This window comes from Podarcis gaigeae, assembly GCF_964106915.1.
Source record: "Podarcis gaigeae genome assembly, chromosome: 9".
NCBI lineage: Eukaryota > Metazoa > Chordata > Lepidosauria > Squamata > Lacertidae > Podarcis > Podarcis gaigeae.
Genome location: NC_139685.1, coordinates 43,791,213 through 43,816,736, shown reverse-complemented (window position 1 = coordinate 43,816,736; position 25,524 = coordinate 43,791,213). Strand labels below are relative to the sequence as shown.

Sequence of the window (25,524 nt, the reverse complement as noted above, 5' to 3'; positions counted from 1 at the left end):
CACATAATATCTAAAGCTTATGAGTACAATCCCCTATTTTCAACCCCCACCCCCTGTGGTGTGCCAATCACAAGAGAGCCCAAGCCATAATAGGATATAATAGAAGAAGCACACCATCATAGAAGTGTAGAGTTTGAAGGGACCTTGAGGGCCATGTAAGTCGAACTTCCTGCAATGTAGGAATCTCAATTAGATCATACATGACAGATGACCAGCCAACCTTGCAAGTGTGGTCAAGACATCAATGATGCCGGAAAACCCCCCAGTTTCTTTTGTTATGTATATACTGTTTGTCCACCACAGCACTGCCACTGGTGCAACTTCTATTCCTTTTAGTGGGGCTGTCCTGGGACACCCACTGTAAGCACCACTAGAAAACAATGGCGGCTCAATAGTAACAGTTCCTGTTGCTTAATGAATTAAGCACAAAGTGTGCATGCCTCAGTGTACAGTTTGTGCACAGAAACTAAAAAGAGCAGCGCGGGAGCCATTATATAGCATCCTCAACATTTTAATTAAATACAGTTACTCTTCCCATTCATACAAAAATTAATTAGGAGACTACTAAACAGACATGACTGGAGGCCTTCAGAACATGACCCTAGTCACGCCTCAGTTATTACAGGGATTTAATCACTTGTCTCTGAAATATAATCCACTCTTGCTAGATGGACCTAAACACACTGCCAGCAAGCTTTGAGGCGGAACCCACTAATAACTGGAAGAGAACAGAGGCCTATCTAACATATCTCCTTTTCTCTCTTGGCAAGACAACAACCCGTGTAGCTGGAGCTACACCCCAGTCAGAAGAGAAAATATGTGCTTTTCTTGTTCTTCATTTTCCATCTCTACCAAGCAAAGCCAATAAAGCCAGGAAATTTTTACAATAAGGTAGTCCAGTAACAATGAAGTCAATTTTCTTATGGCAGTGAAATATTCCACATGAACTTCTTCTGCCCATGGTATCTCTAGAACAATCTTTCAAAGACAGGCCACAGCAAATAGGATAAATAATAAGAGCCTTTAAAGACTTTTCTCGCTCAACAATTTCCTTAAGTAGGTGGCCAGATTGTGAAACAATTGCCACTAATGCTTTAATGAGCACACATCCAATAACAGAAATGGTGTCAGAAAGAGAAGAACAACAGACTGAGGTTGCTTTTGTAATTTAGCACTCACTCTTCTCTGCCTCTAGCAAAGCTTGGGACTCTGCTATACAGCTACAAATGAAACATTTTAAGTGTGTTGCAAAGTGCATTATACAAACGTGACACTAGATGGTGATGGTGAGCTATGGGAAATTGAATATATTTTTCAAAACTTTTTTCAAAATCACATTTTTTTAAAAAAAATCACAGCGTTTTATATATGTTTCTAGATTCCACCTTGGTTAGAAGGGAACACCTTTACAGAATCATAAACATTAACCCTATGCAAGATTTGATACTGCTTATATGCGTATATAAATATACAATGTTCTATTTTAATTTTAAAAACAAGCTATTTTAAACACATTTTCAAACATTTCTTTATGAGGAAATTTATCAGCAGATAACGATGTTTGTAAATTAAAAAGGAAAAAAACTGAAAAAGTTACACTGCTCTGAAATATGTGAGCTAATGAAGCAGCAACTATAACAAAGAAGGTAGTGCCTTTCCCCTAAAATCCTTTTATTTACTTAGTATCATCCACAAATACATACAGTTTCTTAAGCTAACTCAGCACTTTTTTTAATGGCAGTGAAATCTTTTGAGCCAGCGGTTAATTTAAAATCTATTTCTGTTTTCCTCAGAGAAGACTTTACGGTGTTTACTCAGGCTATCTGGATAACCTTGTTATTCCCTTATTTAAAAACATAAGCACTGGACCCAAAACCTGTTCTACCTGCCATGCCACTTAAACATTCCTGTAGTAGAGAACCATGGTAAGATTTCCGCTTCCTTATAAAATCACAAGTTGTTTGCATCTCTGTCTTCAAAGCGCATTACCGTACAACTGGATCCTTTGTTCAGCTACACATGATCAGAAGGCATGCTTCTGAAGAACAAGAAAATAACACAGAACCCACAGTTTACTACTAGTGTATGATCAAGGGCTTGCTGCAAATGCCATACTATTCAGCCGTATCTAGAAAACCAAGATCAAAGGATTGGCTTTTTGTCTTGACTACCTGTTTATGAAGCTTTTTTAAAAAAGGAATCATCAACAGCTGGCACCTGTGATGTTACAGATCAACAGGTCACTGATTACTTTTTGAAATTCAATTTAAGCATTTCCCTTATCAAGCACATGTCTTACTTAAAAGAATTTAATGTGGAACACACATGAATATACTGACAGAACCTTTGATTTGCTCTCCTTGCAATAGCATGAATCTGCATCACCAATACGCAGAACTCCAGTTGGATCAAGTATTTATACGGGTACACCTCATTTTATTTCACACCACTTTACTGCTCTTCAAAAATATTGCGGGGTTTTGGTTTTTTTTAAAAAAAAAACAAATTGAAGGACTTGGAGACAAGGATGCAGGAGCCTGTCCCTGCTGCAAAGTAACTCCTGCTGCACCTTACAAGGACATGAGCGCAGCTGCAGGCAAGACCCTGCATCAGAAAAAAGATTATGACGTGCTGAAGGCTCAGGTGATGGTTAGCATTTTTTAGCATTAAAGTATTTTTTTAATTAAGGCATGTACATTGTTTTTGTAAAACGTAATGCTATTGCACATTTAATAGACCACAGTGTAATGTAAACATAACTTTGATATGCAATGGGAAACAAACAAACAGAAATGTGTTACTCGCTTTATTGCATTATTTGCTTTATTGCGGTGGCATGAAGTGAACTCACAATATATCTGAGGTATGCCTGTATTGACTTTAGCCTAGACACCTGTAGCATACTCTACTTTCTGCCCTCATCAACAGTTCATCAGGGATGAATGGAGACCTTTGCATGGAGCCCATACAATTGATACTCATGGTTTCCTGACCAGTTTTTTAGGCTCTTGTCCTGCAATATACCCATTAGGCTGGGGAAGGGAGGGGGGAAGAGAAGCTAAATGGTGCATACTGTACAAAGGAATAAAACTTGCTGTGTGCTTTCCCCTCCTGCAGGTCAAGCCCAGATTTCCATCACCTATGAGAATGGGGTGCAATGAATCATGATTCAGCAGCCTGTTTTGATCATTCTTGATACTTTAGAAATGTTTAGAAAACATTGCACGTGCATTTATAAAATCAAATGTATATTCATGAGATCTGTCCAGGAGAGGAGGTTAGCAGCACATCGCTCCCAGAGTCCCGGAACCCAGGTCCTTCCGCAGTCTAATGCCCCACAGTGTGTGTTGCTGCACATTGTCAAAATGAAAGACGACAACAAAACTCAAAGAAACTAGGACTTAAAGAGTGCTCCCTAACTTAAAAAACCAATGCCATGCTATATATACCAATAGCAAACACATTCTCCAAGTGTGAACCTTCATGCAGCTCAAACATCATTACCCACACACAAGAAGAAGGTATCATGAGGGTCTAAAGTTTGAAGTACGAAAAAATTGTTTGAACAAAAATCCTAAAGGGGTGGGGGGAGATTGCATTTTATTCCTCACAGGGCTTCAGTTCCCAGGAACCTTAACAAATTATGGTTCCCCGGTTTCAGGGGTGTGAGAGTTAAATGTATGGAGTGTGCATGCAGCCATTTCTCACTTCTGTAAGGAGGCATTAGATGCTTGGGAAACAGGATAAATTTTGGGATCTTGGGAGCGACTGCTGCCATTGTTCAGAGCTCCTTTCCCTGCATTCAGCTGCCCTCAGTTTGAAACACATTGAAATGGCATAATAGGATCAGTGGCAATACTGAACAGCCCAGTTTAACAATCCGGTGTTAATAATGGATAAAGATCTCACATCTGAATTTCCATATGATTTCCTACTTAGATGTCAAGGTCCATCAGATCCAAATATACTGTTTTCCTGCCCAGATAGAGCAAAGAAACATGATATTTCAAGCATTTTAATCTTCACTTTAAATTTAGTTTTTATTCAAGGTTGGGGTTTTTTACCACTTAATATTATCTCTTTCAAGCTCTAATACCAGATTTACAGAAAGGAAATACTATGTATAATTACTTTATTGTTGAGTGAATGACAGATGGGTATCAGATAGTGATCTCTCTGAATTACAGTATTGTCTTCTCTCAGAACAATTTTTTTCTCTCCCTCAGCCACCACTCAGACACCATAGGAAATAATTGCAGCTCTATAGCTTTCTCTCCTTCAATAAACCTTAGAACATTAGTTAGGTGACAACAGTTGAATTTATTTCTCTTTCTGTCGCAGAACTGATACGCCCAGGAAAAAGATCAAGCCATACACAGTTTTGTAGATTTCACTAACATGACCGAGCACAAATGTTTTACAGTGGATTTTTAAAAATAATTTTATAAGCAAATGCAGTTTTTAAAATATACAAATAATGAAAAGGCAATTTACAGCGACACTTACCTTCAAGGTCTGGTGCCTGCTTCGCACCATGATCCAGTGTGGAACATGGCCGAAAGGTTTCACTCTAGTCCGTTTCTGGACTATTTAAACCTGGCCTGCCTCAATAGTGAAAAGGTAATTTACAATGTACATTCATTGTTCCTCCTTGTGCCAGCCAGTTTTTGTCAACCTGGTACCCTCTACTCTCATCAGCCCCTAACAGCATGGAACAAGGTCAACAAAAGCTGGACTTGACTCTAACCCAAAGAAGAAAACTGCAGTGAACTTTGTAAATAATACCTGTAGTCAATGTATATTTATACTGCTTTAAACACTCTTAAAGTTTATTTTACTGACAATATCTGTGCCCAAATCTCATCATAATGGATTTGTAAAATGCCACCACCACAAAAATCTTTGATAAATACTTTATGGTAAATATCTGTATTTATCTATAAACATTGCGATGAAATACATTTTTCCTTATCCTAAGTTCTGCTCTTTTCTAACACCGCCTAATCTGTCAAGCTGATAATTACATACTGTTGTTCAGTTTTCCAACTTAATTATCCAACTTAATTATTTTCCCTCTGTTTTCAACACTGACATGCAAGACTAATTTGCAGATCACACTAAACTATGTTTAGCAAGATGTGCACAAGCAGGGATTGACCTGCCATGACTTCAGGGCTCATGTCCCCACCCATGCAGTTTTAAGTTTCACTTTTAAAGTTGGCTTGTTGTGTTGGTCAGGTCAGGGATTGTGGTTCACAAGAAACAAGCCAGTTTCAGAAACCACGGTTTGAAGTTTTGAAAGTGACCAGAGTTTGTTTCAAGCCAAGATCCCTTATCCAGATGACATTTCAAGTTGACATTCAGAGGAAGAAGAAAGCTGCTTAAGGCTTCTCCCAACTGCATGAGGCTCCAAGGCATGCTGTGACTTCTTCATGTGTCACTAAACCATGGTTTAGAAAGATGTGCAAACTGAGAATGGCAATTAAGTACCAAGAAGAAAGGGGGCAGCCTTACTTCCTCTACAACATAAAGTATCTATATGTTTAACTATTAATTGATAACATCTCTATTTTGTAACATTATTATTCAATCTCCAATTGCCCTTTTTAAACAAAAGAAAACAAAAACCTCTTCAGTTTCCAGACTCATTCCTTTGATTACTATATAGCTGACATAAATCTTATTCCCAATCTTTGCTGTTTTTATGTTTGAAATAACATGCAAGTGGAGAAAAAAAACTACTTTCTAGTATGAATTATAGTGGCATGAATAGTATGCATAATTAATTTAATCTTCATTTAAGATTTGCCAAACACCTGTCATTTCTTAGCTGGAAATGTTGGAACACCTTAGGAAGATGTGCACAACTTGAATACTAATTTGATTTGTCTACTTTTTCATTTATCACTCATTAAAATCTTCTGCCACTATTAATTTTCCCTCCCTCCACTTATCTGCATTTCTAACTAATCTCTGTTACTTTGTGTGTGAACAGACTAATCTTCACATCTTTTTTTAGCATTGAAAATGTGCCCTTCATAAAGTCCTTTACTTGAAAGATCAATCTAACAACTCTTACCATAAGTAACAAAAAAAAATAAACCGAAGTTTTCTCCTTTTAAAGAAAATGTGATGTGGGAAAGGTACAATAAGTACAGATAAACCTTTTGCTGCAAGTTTTGGATGATAAAAAGGGCTATTGCTACTCTATGCTTTGATATCCATTTCTGAAATGTTATTACTATATATTTGGGTTACTTCCTATTTCCAACCCTTCTGTTAGTTTTGTCAGTCTTGATATCTGCTGGAGTTCCCCTGCAACTGCCTGCACTCAGAAGATTCCTCTCCAAAGAAAATCCTACATGCCAAATAGGGTTTTTTAAGAATACAGTAACCCAGAAAACACTTGTAAGCGCTTTTAACAGTCACCTCACTCTAAGCAAAGCACTGAAACCCACAACTGGTCAGCTGAACTACTTACATGCTTAATACTGTGCACAAATGAAACAGAAGACAGACAGCTCTATGCCGAAGTCAGACAAGCAGACTATCCTGACGCCAAATCAAGTTGAGATAAGAAACACACTGCGGAACATTAGTTATTGTGCCCATTAATGTCGTTAGTTTTGAGACAAGTACACAGCATGGGAAGCTGCTTCATCCGTTGTTGCCAAGTGGACTTTTCAGGAAGTCAAGGAAACCCTGGCCTTCAAAGTCTGGGAAAGAAAGTAATTCTCTTCTTTTCACAATGGCTTAATTCCCTCTTTATTCTGCTTTCCTGTTAAGCAAAATAGGATAAAGAAGCAGGGATGCAATGCAAGTGGAAAATATAATGGCCTTTGGACAAGTTCTGTCTAGTTAAAAGGCCATTATGGCTTGATTAACTCCACTCACTGGGGATTTCTCTGGCCCATTCTCTTCCTTTCTCCACTGAGGAAACAAAAATATTGTCTTTCAGCCTATTTGTTTGCTAGTATCTGTCCCAAGTCCTTGAATTTCTGGAGAGTATGCAATCAGCATTTGATCAAAAAGTTGTTTTCTAGTTTGAATTAACACTAGAATGTCATTTAAAACCAAGTGGTAGGTTTTGATTTTTGCACAGAGAAAGTCAGCCTCAAAATATTTATTGTTCAAGGAAGTTAAGTGTCCATCATTTAATGGGCACTGCTGAGAGTCTCAGGGGGGGATGAGGAGAACTGATGTACACTCTCACCTATTAAAAGAATAAATGCACTGTTCCTGATCTTACACATTAGATATTACTCAAAGCCTGCTCAGAGTGTTGATAATGAAAAAGGATTAACTCGTTGTTTTGTAAAGACCTGAATTTAAAAGCCTTCTTTCATAACGAGAACCAGTTCTGTATTCTTACGAAATCCTTTTACAAACCTCTGGCTTTATGGCACACTGACCAACTTTTTAACCTGCATAAATTTGCATTTTTAATTGACACTGCACAGACATGAACGTACGTCTCATCTTTTAAAGCACACATCAGCTCGGGGTTCACATGACTTATTGTGTTGGATCCTGGGTTCCTCCCATGCTGGGATCCAGCAGAAGCCTCTGCTGAAGAGAGGAGGGAGGAGGCGACTGCCATTAATTCCTCCCTCCTCTTGCGCTATCTACAAACAACTTTTCAGGGGCCACAAGTCATTGCATGGGGAAGGAGGAGTTAGCAAAAGCTGTCCCCCCCCCCCCCGCTTTCTGCCACTCACAGAACCCTAAAGCCAACCAAGTGTAAATGCGTCTCAGACAGGAGTTGTCTGGAAATTTCATTTTGTACTAGGGGGAAAAAAGGATTCTTATAACCTGATTGATCTTCAATGCAGCTGCTTTGAAGTAAGCGGAACATAGAAATGATGAAGGGTGCTTAGTTCCATAAGTGTGCGCAGCTGCAACATTACAGAAATCCAAATTAAAAAGCAACAAGTCCTGGCAACATATTGTTATCATTGGGTTGGATTCAGTCGAGGTTAGATGCACATATGTCCCATTCTACTGAATGGGAACTGAAATCATGACTATCATTTCACACTGCTTCCAATAAGGCCTTAGGTTCAACTCACAATCCAGATCTAACCCATTTTGTTTCCATAGAATATAACATATAGGACATATAATTCTATCTAAAATGCGGAATTTTCTAGGTAGAATGTTTAGAACTTATATAACAATGCTTTTTTTAAAGTCCATTATTAACTTAAGAAGTAGTAGCTGCTACATTTTTACTATAACCTACTTCTAAGAGGAAGCAAGGGGTTATTTAGGAACAAGGAACAGCTTACTGAAATACTTGACCAGGGCCTCAATCTTGATCATAATATATCTAGCTAAAATAAGAAAAATGTGAAAAATGCATTTTGTACCATAAAGTTTGATGAAGCAGGTCTCTGATGTGGACCTTTCTACTCACCATCATCTCTGTCAGCTAAAATGGTTACTTTGGTGCTGGGGAATTCCGTTCCAATTTGTCCGCCCATTGGCATACTTAATGTGACATTGAAAGTTTCATCTTCCTCATAAAGCGAATCATCAATGATGATGACACGGCAGGTTTTCTCCGTCTCATCCTTGTCAAAGCGAATGAGGCTAGTATGGTCTTCAGGACGAGAAATGTAGTCTGAGTAAGACAAGACAGTGGAGGGAATCGTGCCTGTGGCAGATCCTAAAAAAGGGGGTGGCAAAGGAATGAAAAACATTAGAATGATGAGAACAATGACTTTGAGCAGCAGAATATTAAATCATCCTTTCCTTTCCAACTCCAATCTTCAGTTTTTTCTAAAAAATAAAAACCCCACCAGTTATGAGCCTTAAAAAACCCTCATTCTCTCTGCTTAACAATATGAATGACATGTGCCAGTTTCCTGTTCTCCACAGCTATGGTTCATCCCCCAAGCAACCACTTTTGCTGGTTTCAGGGATCATGTGATGGTAAGAAACCATTCGAAGTTTCCTGTGACTCAGCAAGCTTATCAACGCTGCCCAGACTACTTGTGGGGCAGGCCAGTGGCCGCCATGGACTGGGAATGGGGAGGAGCTTCTCACGAGCTCTTGTGAGGGCAACTACATATCATGTGGCTCACTGGGCTCTCACAAAGCAGCAGGGTGGTGGAAACCTTTAAAAGGACCAGCCACCGTCCTTCTCATCTTTGTTCCTTCTATCCTTGGGCAGAGGTAAACTTGGGATTTCTTGCATTTGCAAACTGTGGAGCCTTTCCTGTAGTTTTACCATTTTCCTTGCTTCTAGCAAACAATGTTTGCAGGAAAATATGGCTACAGTAGATGCCTGGTCTCATGGAATTAACCATAAGAGCAGCTCTTAATCATAGAAGGGTTTCTCTGTTCTTCTTTTGGTTTCCAAACATTCATCAGGTGACAGTCAACTTTTCCTCTGCAACTATGAATGCTGAAATTCTTACAACTCAAACATGTTCTTTTCCAAGTTAGAAATTACACTCACTGAAATTACAGGCAGGATCAGTCACAAGGACGAAAATTGCAATAGGGAAAGCAGTCAAATTCTGCACTAGTTACCATTTATCTTTTAAGGTATGCATTAAATTTGCTATGAACACCTCTCCCCACCAGAAAATCTGGCTGTGTGTAGCACAGTACTGTATAACAAAATCAATCTGTGTGCGAGATCAACTGTAGTTTTTCACTAAAAGGTTCATAGTTTAAACAACATAAATTATTTTCTTGTCACTGCTTGCTGTATGTCTTAATATCTTCAAATTAATAGCCACAATAGCAAATGAATTGGCTTCACCAAAATTATCATTATCTTGCGGAAAGATATATTAGTCTTTGAAATACTTTTTTACATGCACCACTGCTCTACCAAGTCACATTATGCTTACCATCAGTGAAGCTGCAGATGTACAATCAAAGGTATTTGTGTGTACTATTATATACACATTTCAACTTTCCCCTGAAGCAGCCACATGTAGCAAGATTCAAACATTGTTGTAATAGAAATAAATTCATTGTAAAAGCTATAAATCTGTGTATCTGGTACACAATGTAGTACCTTGATAAGAAAAAAAAATCCCCCCCATCATACTTCTAAAGCACATTGAAATGTGTTTTAAATGTATGATATGTAGACAGCCAAAGACAAAAATCTAGAGGGTTTTCACAAGCCATTTAAGACTCAATTCAAAAAGAGTCAAATTCTCTTTAAAACCAATTTGGAATATTTGAATATTTGCTTTCAAAATCATCTTCTGTTAAATTATTCTTCTGCTGAAGGGGTGCAAGGGCCCCTTCTAACATTCGGTAGGTGGCAAACAAGACGGTCACCTCAAGCCAGCATGATGGGCTGGGACAGTGCTGCTCACCTCACCGCCAGTTGCCTGCATCACTGCTGCATACTGGGATGAAATGGGGGAGCAGGGAGGTAGTGGTGAGGCTGGGATGGTGCAGATGCACTAGTAGGAGACGACTGGCTCTGTTAGTGCATTTTCAACACACAAACCTCCCTGGCCTCCCTCTATCCCAGTATGCAGAAGCAACACAGGTGATTGCAGGTCAGGTAAGCCTTGCTGCCCCACCCTGGGGCCTGTTACTGAGGATACTGATCTCTGAGCAGTAGGGACTCAACTTATGGAACACCCTGCACATAAATATTTGTTTGGTACTGCATTTTATATTTTAGGTGCCAAACCAAAACTGCTTTACTCTGCTGGAAATTTATTAGGATGGCTGCTTTGCTGTTATATTATCACTTTTTCAGTTTTAAGCTGGATTTTACAGTTTGATATTTTATTGACTCTGGTATTGGTATTTAGTTTTTCCACTCACTAAGAGGGATAAAGGTTATTTTAAATATATCTTTCACAAACAGTTTGCTAAAAATAAAATGTATTTCAGAACATTAAAGACGCTCGTTTCTGAAGTTTGAAATGTTAATACTTTAAATATATATTTCCAGTACATGCAATATTCCTGAATTATAGTTTGAGCTCTGTACAAAGAGACTGATATTCAAATCTCAAACTGCAGTGTTTATATCATACCCAAAATAGAGGATCGGTCAAATAAGGTTATCATATATGCTCAAGTGACATGATATACTCAAGTGAAACTATTCTATAGCCTGTTTGATGATAGAGTGTGTTGTGCTGTCAAAAGTGGGTCTTTGGGGCTTTTGACTCATTTTACTTAGGAACTGAGAGTATAGAGCAACAATTAGGATCACTGCACAAATGTGTGGTAGCAAAATGCTTAGTTTTGTTAAAGCCAGAGAATGTTGGCAGCTTACAAGGCTGCAAAATTCCAAGCCACCCTTGAAGATTTTCTGTGCGCCAGTAAACAACAAAAGTTGGAGTATGGGAAGAGCAAATGGCATTAAGGCTCTGTAATAACTCACTGATTAAATAACATATGACCTTTGAATTCTTGACTTTCAAAAAGATTCCTGCAAGGCACTAAGGTTATTTTTAAAAAAGAAAGAAAGAAAGAAAGAGAGAGAGAGAGAGAGAGAGAGAGAGAGAGAGAGAGAAACCCAAACGAAGACTGGCAACACAGAAGCAAAAGACTTAAAAAAGAAAACTTTGGGAATCCCAAATGCAGGGAACCCAATACTTCACTTCCATTTTCATGCTCACAGACCATGCAGGATGTGGCTCTCCCAAGCTGATCAGCTGGTAGAGGACTTCCTTGGTAGAAAAAAATAGAGCCTCAGCCTTGCCTGCTCTCACTTGGATTTGAATTCCATTATTTGGGGAGCACCACTGAAAAGGCTCGATTTCATTACACACCAACCTAATTGAAATTTAAAGGCAGGCATCTCAACAGGGCTGCAGAAGCACATCTTAAGGTATGGACAGCATAATATGGCTGAAGGTGGTTCTTAAGGTAAGCTGGTCCTAAACCATTTAGGGCTTTAATGGTCTTCATCTGCACTTTGAATTGGGCCTGAAAACGTACTGACAACTGGCGCAGCTGGCTCAGTACTTGTGTAACATACTCTGCCTGCTGTGCTCAAACCAGTAGGCAAGTGGCAGAATTCTCCACTAGCTGAAATTTCCAAACTATCTTCAAAGGTGGCATGACATACAATGCGTAACAGAAGTATAGCTTGAAAGTCACTGGAGCACTTACAACAGAAGCAAGACAAAAAAAATTCCTTCCAGTAGCACCTTACAGACCAACTAAGTCAGTTCTTGGTATGAGCTTTCGTGTGCATGCACACTTCTTCAGATACACTGAAACAGAAGTTTCCAGACCCTTCTATATAAGACCTTCTCACTATATAGAAGGGTCTGGAAACTTCTGTTTCAGTGTATCTGAAGAAGTGTGCATGCACACGAAAGCTCATACCAAGAACTGACTTAGTTGGTCTTTAAGGTGCTACTGGAAGGATTTTTTTTTGTTTTGACTATGGCAGACCAACACGGCTACCTATCTGTAACTGGAACAACAGAAGCAAGGTTCAACATCTTCAGATAGGGTCAAGGCTGGCATGCAGTTGAAGATGGCAGAAAGCACCCCTAGATGCCACCTGCGCTTCCACAGTTAGCACCATGTTCGAAATCACACCCAAGCTGTGAACCTGGACTTTCAGGGAAAGTGCAAACCCACCTCAGACCAAGTAAACACCTCCAGCCTCGTGCAATAGAATGTTTTCCTCATCTCTCTTCCCTCTAAATCTGTTATGGGGGCTGCTCCAACCCTCTGGAGAAAATCCGGTGATTGGGAGGGACAACATGTGTGATGGCAGGAGATAATTACCTTGCATAAGCTGAATCCATTCTGCTTTTGGAATTATTTAGTTCAATACCACTCACAGTATTTGGGCAGGGTGGGCACATGTGTGGAAATCATGGAAGAACATTCTATCATTTGAGCTCCTGCTTGGAATCTGAAGTGGCAGAGCCAAGATACAAGTTTTTATTCTCAGTGAGAATGAAGCCAACATCACTTCTGCCATATACGAAAACCCTAGGTGACAAAGGCATCTTAGGTGTACTCTCTCACAGACACATTTTTGTTTATTTTTAAGTAGAAGCTCCCCTGCACTACATGAGAAGCTGTTTTCTCTCAAGTGTCACGAAGCACCTTCCATTGGAGCTCATAGAAAAGCAAACATTTCCAATGGGGTACAAGGGAATTAAATGCGCCACTGTGACACAGACTTCAAATGCTTCTTATACTGACAATGAGGGGAGAAACTTCAAGCCTCATTATAGATGTGACATAAATATAATTCTGTTACAATAATAAAAGAAATGTTTGCTTTTCTCTGAGCTCCAATGGAAGGTGCTTCATCTGGTCTCCCTTACCCACCCTGCCCCCACTGGCTCACTGTAAGAGAACGTGGCCATAAGCAAATCCTAATCTAGAAGTTAGCCCTTATCTTTGGTGTGGGGGCCGGGGAGCTGTCTCATATAAACTAAGATGCTTTCCCTACAATCTGTTGAAGAGCAGCACGTACTTTAAAAAAATCCCATTCCTCAACCACCCTCATTCCCAAATCTTATGTGGAGGCATACTTTTTATCTTTTGCATTTGGGGAGCACAAAATGTTGGGCAAGAAATGGCAGGAATGTAAAGAAGAATGGTTATCTCTAGAAAGGGCAAATATACAAAGAAAGGAATTTATCTGAAGCAGCGGGTTTTCTTTTCAATTAAAATAGAATTTAGACTAAGGCACTTAAAAACCAAACTTTGTTGTTGCTGATATTAGCTCTGTCCTGTTGGTTTTATCATGTACTGTTGTTTTATGCTATATTTAGGTTTCATGCTTTTAACTTTTATGCAAGTTGTTCCACTGTTAGAAAACCAAATAACTTTCATTATTAGACAGTATATATAGAAAATAGATTAATAAAAATACTGGGTTGTATTGCCTCCAACAAACTCATCCTGTTAGTGCAAAGACTTCCACTTTCACAGACTCCTGTCCTTACACCTCCCCCTACATCTGCTCTGGAGGGCTGGGGGCACCCAAACAACAGATTCGGGGGGGGGGGTGCTCAATGGAAGAAGGGATATTCCATTGTACAAGCAGAAGTCCTTGCATGAATGGAACAGCTCTGTTGAATACAGCCCCACAGATAGTACAGCCCAGTGCCCGTTTGCTCAGACATAAATGCAGATTACTTCTAAGCACATGAGTTTAGGTGTACTTGGAATTAAGTGCCATTGACTCAAGTGCAACTTCTCTAGTTTGAACTGGTCTCAAAGTCCCAGTTACAAATTCTTAAATGGGTCATCCTGATATTTATAGAGAAGTAATGCAAGCTCAATATACACAGCATATAAAAAGATCCACTCCTTTTTTGACTGCATTCCATTCACAGAATCCATAATTGGTGCCTGGTGGGGTGGGGTGGGGGTACAGCACAACCCTTCCGATATGTTTCGGAAGAGTCTTTTTTATAATTATTTTTATTGGTTTTTTTACATATATTTCCATACATAATATCTAATACACAAAAGTAAATAAAACATTTGGCTGCTTAAGCCTGTGACTTCCTTCCTCCCCGACTGATGGCTTTGAAACCTATTCTCTAAATACTGCATTCTCCTATATTTCTTAATACTATTAAATCTCCTAAATATTAAATTAGCTATAATTAATAAGTAGTAGTTTTAACCTTACAAAACTTCTTGTAACTTCTTGTCCAGACCTTCAAGTTCCTCTCACGGTGACCGTTTAGAAATCTACTGTGCTTTTCAAGAGAAATTGCAATATAAAAAGGAGACCTCCAGTGCAATCCTGTCTGCCTACTCCTAAGTAAGCCTCACTAAGTTTAACAGGATTTACTCGCTAAGTGTGCATACGACTGCAGCCTGCATGACCTGCTATCAATCAGCAAGCTTACACTCTCAGCACTATCTCTATAAAGGCCACCAAGCAACCCCAGCATAAAAGTCTGCAATGGCAAAGCAATCTAATCTCTGTAAAAAGTGGCTATGGACCTGTTTTTTTTAATGCTTTCATCTTCCTATTACATCCCACAGCTGTGCTAGCATACTTAACATCTGAAACTGACCAACAGCTGTCATGCTTCACCGAAACAACTTGACTAGCTGTCTAACCCATGGGGCATAAATCTTTCAGCACGTGCACCATGCAAAAAGGGAGTGCTTCCTAATAAGGAAACTAGGAATTAAAAAAAAAATCACCTAGCATATATTTTCCACCAGCTCTCTCACAAAGATATGAATAAGCTGAACAACAACAAAAAACGAATATCCAAAGAATATTATACTTGAACATTCAGCATAAGTTTCTGCATATATTTTATATCACTTGTACTTAGCATGTAGCTAAGTACAAGTGTAGCAGTTCACTTTCAAAATAATTATTTTATAAGTCATTTTACAACTACATGAGTAGCTGAGCCCATGACCAACCTATTATCTCAGCAGTAAATCCTACGGAGTTCTGTGGGCCTTAAGCAAGTGCAGGACAGCAGTTTGAGTGAAATATACAGATAATTCTTGTGGGAATTTATTTTTTATTACATTATTATCCCACCTTTCCTCATAAAGGAGTCCAGGGCTGCAATAACAAGTAGTAAAACATTTTTTTAAAAAATTAAGCACCTAAGATATTTGATCTGAATATTTTAAGGAAACCTGAAACCCAATGTATTTACCTAATATTGCCACATAAATTATCTTATTAGGTATCTGATACTATGTTTTTGTTTGCCATCAAAGGAAACGTAGAGCTTGTACACAAAAGGAAAAAAGGGAGAATATGTTTAGTTGGTTTAACTGGATCTCATTTCCTAGTAAATGAAAATAAAATAACATTTTAGAGCAAATCTCCCCAGTCACTTAATGTATGTTTGTATCTGCTTTAACTATATTCCAGGATGAATATATGTGATACATTTTTGAACATGCCACGCATATTGCAAATTCTGCTGTATGATGCAAATACATCACAAGTCATTCCTAGGCTGTAGAGGCACTACGACAATCGGGGGCAGTGTGTCATGTTTCACCGCCTGAGGCAAAATGGGAGCGTACTGCTGTGCCGCCCCACACTGCCAAAGCATCCCTTACCTGTGGTGGCGATTTCCACAAAGATCTAATGAGATCTTTTGGCACCGCTGAAGACGCCGCTTCTCCACCAGTGACGGAGGTGCTGTGGAGCCCCCAGGGACACTGCCTCTTTAGCTTCTGCTGCCTGAGGAGACTGCTTCACCTTGCCTTATGGGCAGGCCAACCCCTCAAAACCGCTAACAGCAGGCCTAATGTAGTAAGGAACACCTTACCTTGATGTGTGGAACAAATGACCATTAATTCATGGCTGGCATCTCCAGATCTCCTGACAGGAATTAGCAGCTCACCAATATCTTCTTCTATTCTATACTCTGGCCCAGGAATGTACACAGTAGATTCTGGAAAAGAGTGGAATGGGGGGGGGAGAGAGAGAGAGAGAGAGAGATCAAATAAATACTAAGTAAAATAATTTAAGGTAGATGGCATTACAGTGGTACCTCGGGTTAAGTCCTTAATTTGTTCCAGAGGTCGGTACTTAACCTGAAACTGTTCTTAACCTGAAGCACCACTTTAGCTTAATGGGGCCTCCTGTTGCTGCCGCGCTGCCGGAGCACAATTTCTGTTCTCATCCTGAAGCAAAGTTCTTAACCTGAAGCACTATTTCTGGGTTAGCGGAATCTGATAGCTGAAGCGTATGTAACCTGAAGCGTATGTAACCCGAGGTACCACTGTACTGTCTATACTGGGTGGTATTTAATTGTATTCTTATGCAAATAGTATACCTGAAGGAGCGTCTCCACCCCCCCATTGTCCAGCTGGGACACTGAGGTCCAGCTCAGAGGGCCTTCTGGTGGTTCCTTCATTGTGAGAAGTGAGGTTACAGGGAACAAGGCAGAGGGCCTTCTCTGTAGTGGCGACCGCCCTGTGGAACACCCTCCCACCAGATGTCAAGAAAATAAACTATTTGACTTTTAGAAGACATCTGAAGGCAGCTCTGTTTAGGGAAGTTTTTAATGTTTGATGTTTTATCGTGTTTTTAATATTCTGTTGGGAGCCGCCCAGAGAGGCTGGGGAGGCCGGTCAGATGGACGGGATATGTTATAAATAATAAGTTGTTGTTGTTACTACTACTACTACTATTCTTCTGTTGATCGACCAGTGTATGATTGAGCAGGAAGTCTCTACTAATAGAAAGGAAGCGAGGGGTTCCATTACTGATCCCCCCCCCTGTGGTTTCCCACACCACTTTCCATGCTGCTCTGAAGGGTCCGCAAAACCCTCTGCAACAAGTTCTCAGGAGTGCAAGAGGCTGCGGGTGAAGAGTGAAATGAGAGTTGACAAAAAGTGCCCCCCCCACCATCCATTAGTGGAGGCACCCACTGCATCAAAACCCTTCTGCAAACAGAAAGGAACAATTGTTTTCCACCCATTGTCATCCAATTCTGAATTCCATTCCATGGGGACAGGATTGGAGTGCCTTTATAGGGGAGGAAAATTAAAGCAGGAATAAAAAGTAGGGGAAAAGCACATACCATCACCTGGATCCACAATTTCCACCGTTGCCCGTTCTGGAAATTCCAGGGCAGCCATAACTGGATCTGACAAAACAATCTGGAATAGCTCTGATTCCTCGTATTCATTGTCCACTATTATTCTTACTTTCCAAGTAGCCACTGTCTGCCCTGGGTTGAACTGAACCTGTTTCTGGGCTTTTCCTTTGAAATCTTTATCCTTTTCTGCTGTTCCGTCTCTAGTCCCAATGCCTGAAGGAATATTTGGAAGAAATAACAATAAAGGGATAAGAAAATATTCACTTTTTCTACTCCCCAAGAGGAGCAACTTCAAGAAAAAAAGAATCCATTCTTGAAATTTCAGAGAACTGTCATATACACATATATAACATATATACCAATATCCCTGTTCCAGAAAAGATAGTGCAGAAAGAAAGCCTACAGCATCATTCTGCACCCTGTGGCAACCTGTTGTATCATTTAACAGCCAAAAGAGACATACAGGTGAGTAAACAGAAATCTGGAATGGGTGAGGAGGAAGGAAAGATGGTGAGCAGGGAACAGGTTTGTCTTTGCCTTGATCTTCACTTCCGCCAGTAATTTTTCTAGCTGGCCCATCTTTCTTTGTGAGAAATAATAATAATAATAATAATGTACATCAAAATCCCCATCAGAGCAGCATCTTCATCAGGATCAACAACAAAAAAGTACTTATCCATGGGCCTGCTCATAAAATATAATGATTTAAGACAAGGCAAACAATTATTACAATGACAAGCTAAAGAAGATTTTAAACAACTGTGCAAGACTTCAGCATAGACAAAGTGGAGGTGGAGGAAAAGCTGGAAGTGGTATTAGTTGTTACACAAGTATGCAGAGTAACAACCTTGAGACGGAATGCTGGAGGAGATTTGCAGACAAAATTGCATTTCCCTCTCAGGGTGCAAGACAGATTGTAAGATGCATCCTAGTCTACAGGCACAAAAAATAAAAACATATGTTCTCTCATTTTTGAGAATATAAAATCTTGGTTCATTTTTAAGCCCCAATTGGGAGGCTATGTGTATGTGTAAATACATGTTTTTACACAAACACTGCTTAGAAAACTGAAAAGTGACTGCAGCCGTAGCTTAATGTTACTGATTTGATCATCTAAAGAGAACCTGACAATTCTGTGGCTCTTAATGCTATTGCTGCAATACTGGTGATGCCTCAGTTTGGTGATATTTTAATATGGACCTAAATAACTAGTTCTGTTACTTATTGAATGTATTAATAAGTTGTATGCATGATGCCTTAAAATCCATATTAGAATCAAATGGCTGAAGCTGATTTCTTTCTTTTTTAAAAAAGTGAGAGGGTGCCATACACAATTCTACCAACACATTTAAGATACTGGTTATGTCCTTGACAGCTTTTAAAATTTCAGCTGAAAAAGTGTGATTTTACTGTTGTCTATAATTTTAAACGGAGAAAAAAGTGGGCACAGTTTAATGTCTATGAAGTTAGATTTTGAATTTCTTAATGTCTAACATTTCTACTCTAGTTACAGATAGGTAGCCGTGTTGGTCTGCCATAGTCAAAACAAAAAAAATTCCTTCCAGTAGCACCTTAAAGACCAACTAAGTCAGTTCTTGGTATGAGCTTTCGTGTGCATGCACACGAAAGCTCATACCAAGAACTGACTTAGTTGGTCTTTAAGGTGCTACTGGAAGGAATTTTTTTTGTTATTTCTACTCTACTTCAGCTTAAATAAGCGAACTATTTTATTTAATTTATGGTTTGACACCATCAGTTAGGAAACTTTACCTCTCTGTCAGAGAATAATGAACCTTTGTCAAGCTGAATCCCTCGCCCAGGTCTGGGAGAACCTGATAGCCTGCAAGAAACTTCTGAAAGCTGTGAAGTGTGAAAACCATTTCCACTTTAGGACTTGCAGTTCTTACACTCCTGACCTAATTAGAAATGCTTGATATAATTAGGAAAGCCTAAGTCAGCATTAAACCTGCTCTACCAGGTTTGCTCTTAAATACTTGATCAGCTAATAGTTGTTTTTTCAGTGTCAAAATGATGGAAGGAAAAAAGGGAGACCTGGCCATGTGATCTTAGGGTACATTCAGATATGAGGATTATTGTGTTGGTATTCCTGGTTATAATGCTAGCACTACTGGGCCAGTTTCTAACATTTCTTTCACACTATATTATCCTGCTATGTTACAGAACTGTAATTGCTTTTTCAGCAATCTACCACCATGCCACTCTACTTTTCATTCACACCAGTGAGTGTGGTGTGACACAACAGCAGGTGTCATCTGACATGTTGCCGCCACTCTTTCTTGTGCATGTTCGCATCGGTTCACCCATGAAAATGGCAGAAAAGAACTGTATGCTGGGATACTGCCCCAAATTCCATCCCATCAACTGTCCTAGTTAATGGACTTGGAAACATATATTTTTTTCTAGAAGCAATGAACCCAGAAATGATTACTCAAATCCACTGTACTGAGCAAGAAATGTGTGTGTAAAATGGGATACCTCTGTTCTTCAACACACTGTGTCATAGAGTCTTTACTGCAACTGAAACCAATATATTTTCTACAATTTATGTCAGCGAAGACATGTCTACGCATATACTTATAGGTAGGGCTGTGCTTAGGGATGCGGATGGCGCTGTGGTCTAAACCACAGAGCCTAGGGCTTGCCGATCAGAAGGTCGCGGTTTGAATCCCCGAGACGGTGTGAGCTCCCGTTGCTCGGTCCATGTTCCTGCCAACCTAGCAGTTCAAAAGCACACCAAGTGGCAAGTAGATAAATAGGTACTGCTCCGGCGGGAAGGTAAACGGCGTTTCCGTGCGCTGCTCTGGTTCGCCAGAAGCGGCTTAGTCATGCTGGCCACATGACCCGGAAGCTGTACGCCGGCTCCCTTGGTCAATAAAGCGAGGTGAGCGCCGCAACCCCAGAGTCGGCCACGACTGGACCTAACCGTCAAGGGTCCCTTTACCTTTACTAGGGCTGTGCTATAAATTGATATATTTTCTGATATCAGGTTTTATATCAAATCATGATAACTTTTTTTTAAAAAAATGACTTTGCAATTAATCACATATTGTGTGGGGGGTATTTAAAAAATCACAATATTGGAAAAACCATGAAGCCGATGCTTCTTCCTGTGTGTGCAGCTCTTGCTAACTCTACCTCAGACAGCTCTCCCCTGCCTTCTGCAGCAACAAGAAATAGCTGCAAATCACTACAGCAGGCTGACTCAAATATCGCCCAGCAGATATCAACAAACAGCTTTGAGAACCCCTTAGCAGTCACTGTGAGTCTCACCCTTACGTCTCCTGCAGCAGCAGTAAAACACTACAAATTAAATACAGCAGGCAGATTCAAAAATTGCACAGCAGATACTGCCAGAGTTTTGAGAACCTGTTAGCAGTCACTGTCAGCCTCAACCTTCCCTGTCTGCTGCAGGAGAAGCAAATGACCGCAAATCACTACAGCAGGCTGACTTAAATATCGCCAAGTAGTTATTGCCAAACAGAGCTTTGAGAAAAGTTAGCTCTGGCCACCCAGCCGGCAAGCAGGGACTTCTTCCCTCAAGGCTCTTGCTTAAAGGTGCCAGGCTTAGGGAAAGTCTGCAGGTTCTGACTTCTGGAGCCCTTTCCTCATAAAGACATAAACTGGGGTTAGTAAAAAAATAGACACCTTCCTTTGGCATTTTACGCTCTTCTGTCATTCCCCCCTCCATCTGCATGTGTGTACTGCTTGTGGGTGTATCTCCCTCCCCTCTGCTCAGTGGCGTAGCGTGGGGGGTGCAGGGGGGCCCGGCCGCACCGGGCGCAACAACTGGGGGTTAGGGTTAGGGGGCGCAAATCCACAGGTTAGGGGGCGCAAATTACTTGCCTTGCCCCGGGTGCTGACAACACACGCTACGCCACTGCCTCTGCTGTTGGTATGTGTGGTGCATTTGTTTTTGTGAAGCAGCAGCCAGCAGCAGCAAAAAGCACCGGTGTTGTTTTTTTTTATTAACTCTGCCAACACTTCGTTTTTTGTAAGGGCAGCTGGCCCCTTGTTAAAACTGCTGGGGGGGGTGATTGTGTTTCCCTGACTCCCTCTCCCCCCTCTGTTGGTGTGCCCAGCTGATGCTTCGCTTGGAGCCATGGCACCAAGGCAAGGAACTTTCCTGGAGGTGCAGGGGTCTGTGCTGAGAGGCTTCTTGAGCCCCATATTTCTTTAGCTCAGTCTGCCCTGCAGTGCTTCCAGTGGCGTAGCGTGGGTTGTCAGCACCCGGGGCAAGGCAAGTAATTTGCACCCCCTAACCCGTGGATTTGCGCCCCCTAACCCGTGGATTTGCGCCCCTAACCCCCAGATGTTGCGCCCGGTGCGGCTGCGCCCCCCTGCACCCCCCACGCTACGCCACTGAGTGCTTCACTTGCACGCTCTCTCAACTCTTTCCCTTCCAAGTTGCTTCCTTCCTTGCTCCGTGAATTCTCCTTCCCTGCTTCTCTTTCTCTATGCATGTGTGTTCCAATGTTTATTTAGCTCAATCTGCTCTGCAATGCTTTGCTTGCATGTGCTCGCTCTCTCTGTGTTAACTCTTTCCCTTCCAAATTGCTTCCTTCCTTGCTCCATGATTCTCCTTCACCTTCTCTCTCTGTGTGTGTGCGAGATTGTGGCTTGCAAGTTGCTTCAGAATAAAAGGGGAGAAACACCCGGTGTTTGCTGTGTGTGCCTTTCTTTCAGGGCAGAAGCAGCCCATGGGACGCTGCCAGCCCCATGTTAACTCTGCGAGTCTTCAGCTCTCTCCTCCCCAATCGCAAAAAGGAGGGAAATGCAGTCTTGAGATGCTTGTTGGCTTGCAAGTTGCTTCAGAGTAAAAGAAAAGGAAAACCCACCCTGCTCTGCCATTTGAGCCTCTTCTGTGTCTTCCCCAACCTCCTTATGCTCCCCATTTTCTCCTATATGGCAATGCCAAGATGGGACGTTGATGAATGTCCTCTGATGTGGTGTAAGGCACATGAGGCATCCTCCCCAGTGCTGAAGGTGCTTGCAAAGAAGTTTTTGGCTATCCCAGGGTCAAGTGTGCCATTTGAAAGTGTAAACAAAAAAAAATTCCTTCCAGTAGCACCTTAAAGACCAACTAAGTTAGTTCTTGGTATGAGCTTTCGTATCTGAAGAAGTGTGCATGCACACGAACGCTCATACCAAGAATTAACTTAGTTGGTCTTTAAGGTGCTACTGGAAGGAATTTTTTTTGTTTTGACTATGGCAGACCAACATGGCTACCTATCTGTATTTGAAAGTGTGTTCAGCATGGCTGGCAATGTTCTTCAAATTTAAAGGGCATCTCTATTTCCAGAAAACGCCAAAATGAAAATTTTCCTTGCAAAAAATATAATTTTCATTTAATAATTTTTGTTCTGTAAAAATTTATCCATTATTTCTGGTTTGGCCTGGTTTATAAAAGAAATGCAAATTTTCCTAGCAATAAAAATACAAATTTTGTTTATGTTTTGTTCTGATGAAATTTATCCATTTCATTCTTTTGGTTTTGTCTTGGTTTAGAAAGGAAAATTAACAAACAATCAAATAACTGGTGTTGTGCGGTGTATACATTCAACTAAGACTCAATAGTGAATTATATTTGAATATCTAAAAGTGTGACACTGAATTTGCTTTTTTTCTTGTTTAGTAATGTAATTAATTTTTTATGGAACCTTTGATATCTATGCTACTAATTACTTGTACAGCTTTAATTTTAGAGAAAATGTGCTGTTATTGGCACTGTTGTACTATAATGTAACAGTTGTAACAATATGTTAAAGGTAAGCAGAAATGTATTAGTTTTAGAGTTAGACCCTTAAGTAGTAGCAGTTGCCAGGATATTACCATTTTCACCACTACATAGTTGCAGCCTTATTTCAGATATTCTGATATATCGAAATATCACAATGTTTAACTGGTGATATATTGTGATGTTGAAAACCAGGTATCGCCCAGCCCTACTTATAGGAAAGCACTGGCATTGTAGCGCTGCATTTCCACACACTGAGCCTTATGAGGAATGTGTTTTAAAACGTCTCCATGCGTTATCCAGTGGCCGACTGGAATGTTCCACTTCACATTTATCTAAATACTTCTGAAAAGCATCTGATAAAGGACACTTCGGTGTTTCTTATTGACTTTCTTTTCTCTGTTTCTTACAAGAGTTCACTGTTAAACAAAGGCAGTCAAGGCATTTTGCTGAAGCTGGGAAAGTTCACTGGCTTTTGTGAAACATTAAACAACATTACCAGTTTTCTGGCCACTTTCTCTCTCATTCAATGTGCACTATGACTGCTTAAGGCCAATATTCACTGCAGCTGTTTTAAATTAGTTTTTAAAGAGGTCACAGAACCCAAAACAGGGCAGACAACCACAAGTTAATAGTACCCAAATGTCCCAAGTAATGCCTTGATACACAGTAACCAATGAAATAAATGGGAATTATATGAATGCATCCTAAAAATCTATACAGTAACAAGTAATTTTTCAATAAATCATGAGTCAATCAAATGTGACCAGTCCACAATCCTGAACATGTTTATAAACTTGTGCATTCATGGTTTTGAAGCAATGTGAAAGCCACTCTGCTGTAGTAAAATGTAAAAAACACACCCAAAAAACCCTCTGTAAAGATAACCAATGAAGGTAAGAATTGCTGTAACTGACCATTTTACTGCAGAAATGCATTGATTAAACATTAAGAGTATGGTTTATTTTCAACCATTTTATACCACCCTTTAAACATATTTTGATGGTTTGTAAGTTCCTCTAATAAAGTTGCATTCGGACAAATTAAAGGTATACTCACTAACAAATGATGTCTCCCCCAGATATCCTCTCCGCTTGAGTGTTACTTCCAGAACCCTTGACTCCTCGTCTACAACATAATATTCTTTTTCCAGAGAAATCCAAGCCCAGTTCAGACGGAAAGGTTGGCTCCTCAACTTGTTTCCTCCTAAAATTCATTGGCACAAAACAAATGTCATTGTACAGAACACATAATGCACAAGAAGCCCACTATTCTTTAAATATGCAATGTAAGCATGCTCTCATACGTATCTCACACAAATATTCTCTCAGTTTTTAGGGCTTTAGGGGATTTTCAGTTAGTCATTTAATTAGTAACAATGAAAAATACACATCAGTGGGTTTAACAGAAGATAATTAAAACTGCTTGTGATAATGATTTCATAAAAGCACCATTTTTTCCTTATCTGGATCTGAGGTGTGGCTTTGCTTCTTACCCATTTGCTGCGTGGCAAATCTTACAAATAAACTGGATTAATTAATTGCTAGATCCAGGAATCAGAAGCCTTCCCCACCCAACCCATAACAATAACCTTACAATGCCAGGTCTTAATTAGCTGAAAAGTGTGTGATGGGGAACAGCAATGACTTAGAAATGTTTTTTTAAAATATGAGATCATACTCTTGGTGGAATAGTACTTTGAATACTCTAAATCAAATTCTTTCTCAACAGAGAAAATTACAGAAATACCATTCAGCCAGCCAGTCTCAGCAGCAGAACACTTTCGAGATCTGTGGCTCTGTGGTTTGCTTCCTGGTGGACGCTCTGCATCACCACACTGCCCCCCCCACCATACGTGAAAGTGGTGGGAGTGGAGCCAACTCCCTATTTAGAGGCCAAAGGCCACCTTTACCCCCTTTCCTTCTCTTAGCAGCCCCCCCCCCCCCGCAACTCTCAGTATGACCTAGAGTCGCTTCTCAGCCATGAAGGAGGCTTTTGCTCACCAGTTGCTCGTTCTGGCCAGTGGAGGTTTGTGCCTCCTCTCTTATCCCAGGGTGGTATACCTGGGATAAGGCGCAGGCACATCTGAAATACTCCCCATTTCTGGTAACGGCCAGTATTTACTGTCAGGAGTTCAGCCCTATACTCGAGTAGGACCCTGGCAGAGACACATGCCCGACTGGCATGTTCTCTCTCTCCTGGACAATACCAGTATAGTATTTACGTAACAAAAGGTTTAGCAGTGTTTTG

The 25,524-nt window shown here is 40.3% G+C and overlaps 1 protein-coding gene across 2 annotated transcripts in view; it reads right to left on the bottom strand.

The window, feature by feature from the left end:
* FREM3 (FRAS1 related extracellular matrix 3) overlaps window positions 1-25,524 on the bottom strand; it is an 82,844-nt gene that overhangs the window by 26,450 nt on the left and 30,870 nt on the right. For both annotated transcript variants that reach the window (XM_083755163.1, XM_083755164.1), the window contains exons 3-6: window positions 24,334-24,480; window positions 17,502-17,732; window positions 16,242-16,367; window positions 8,417-8,668 (exon numbers count right to left, since the gene is read on the bottom strand). In XM_083755163.1, the coding sequence (XP_083611289.1) occupies window positions 8,417-8,668; window positions 16,242-16,367; window positions 17,502-17,732; window positions 24,334-24,480 (756 nt within the window). The remainder of the gene's footprint in view (window positions 1-8,416; window positions 8,669-16,241; window positions 16,368-17,501; window positions 17,733-24,333; window positions 24,481-25,524) is intronic.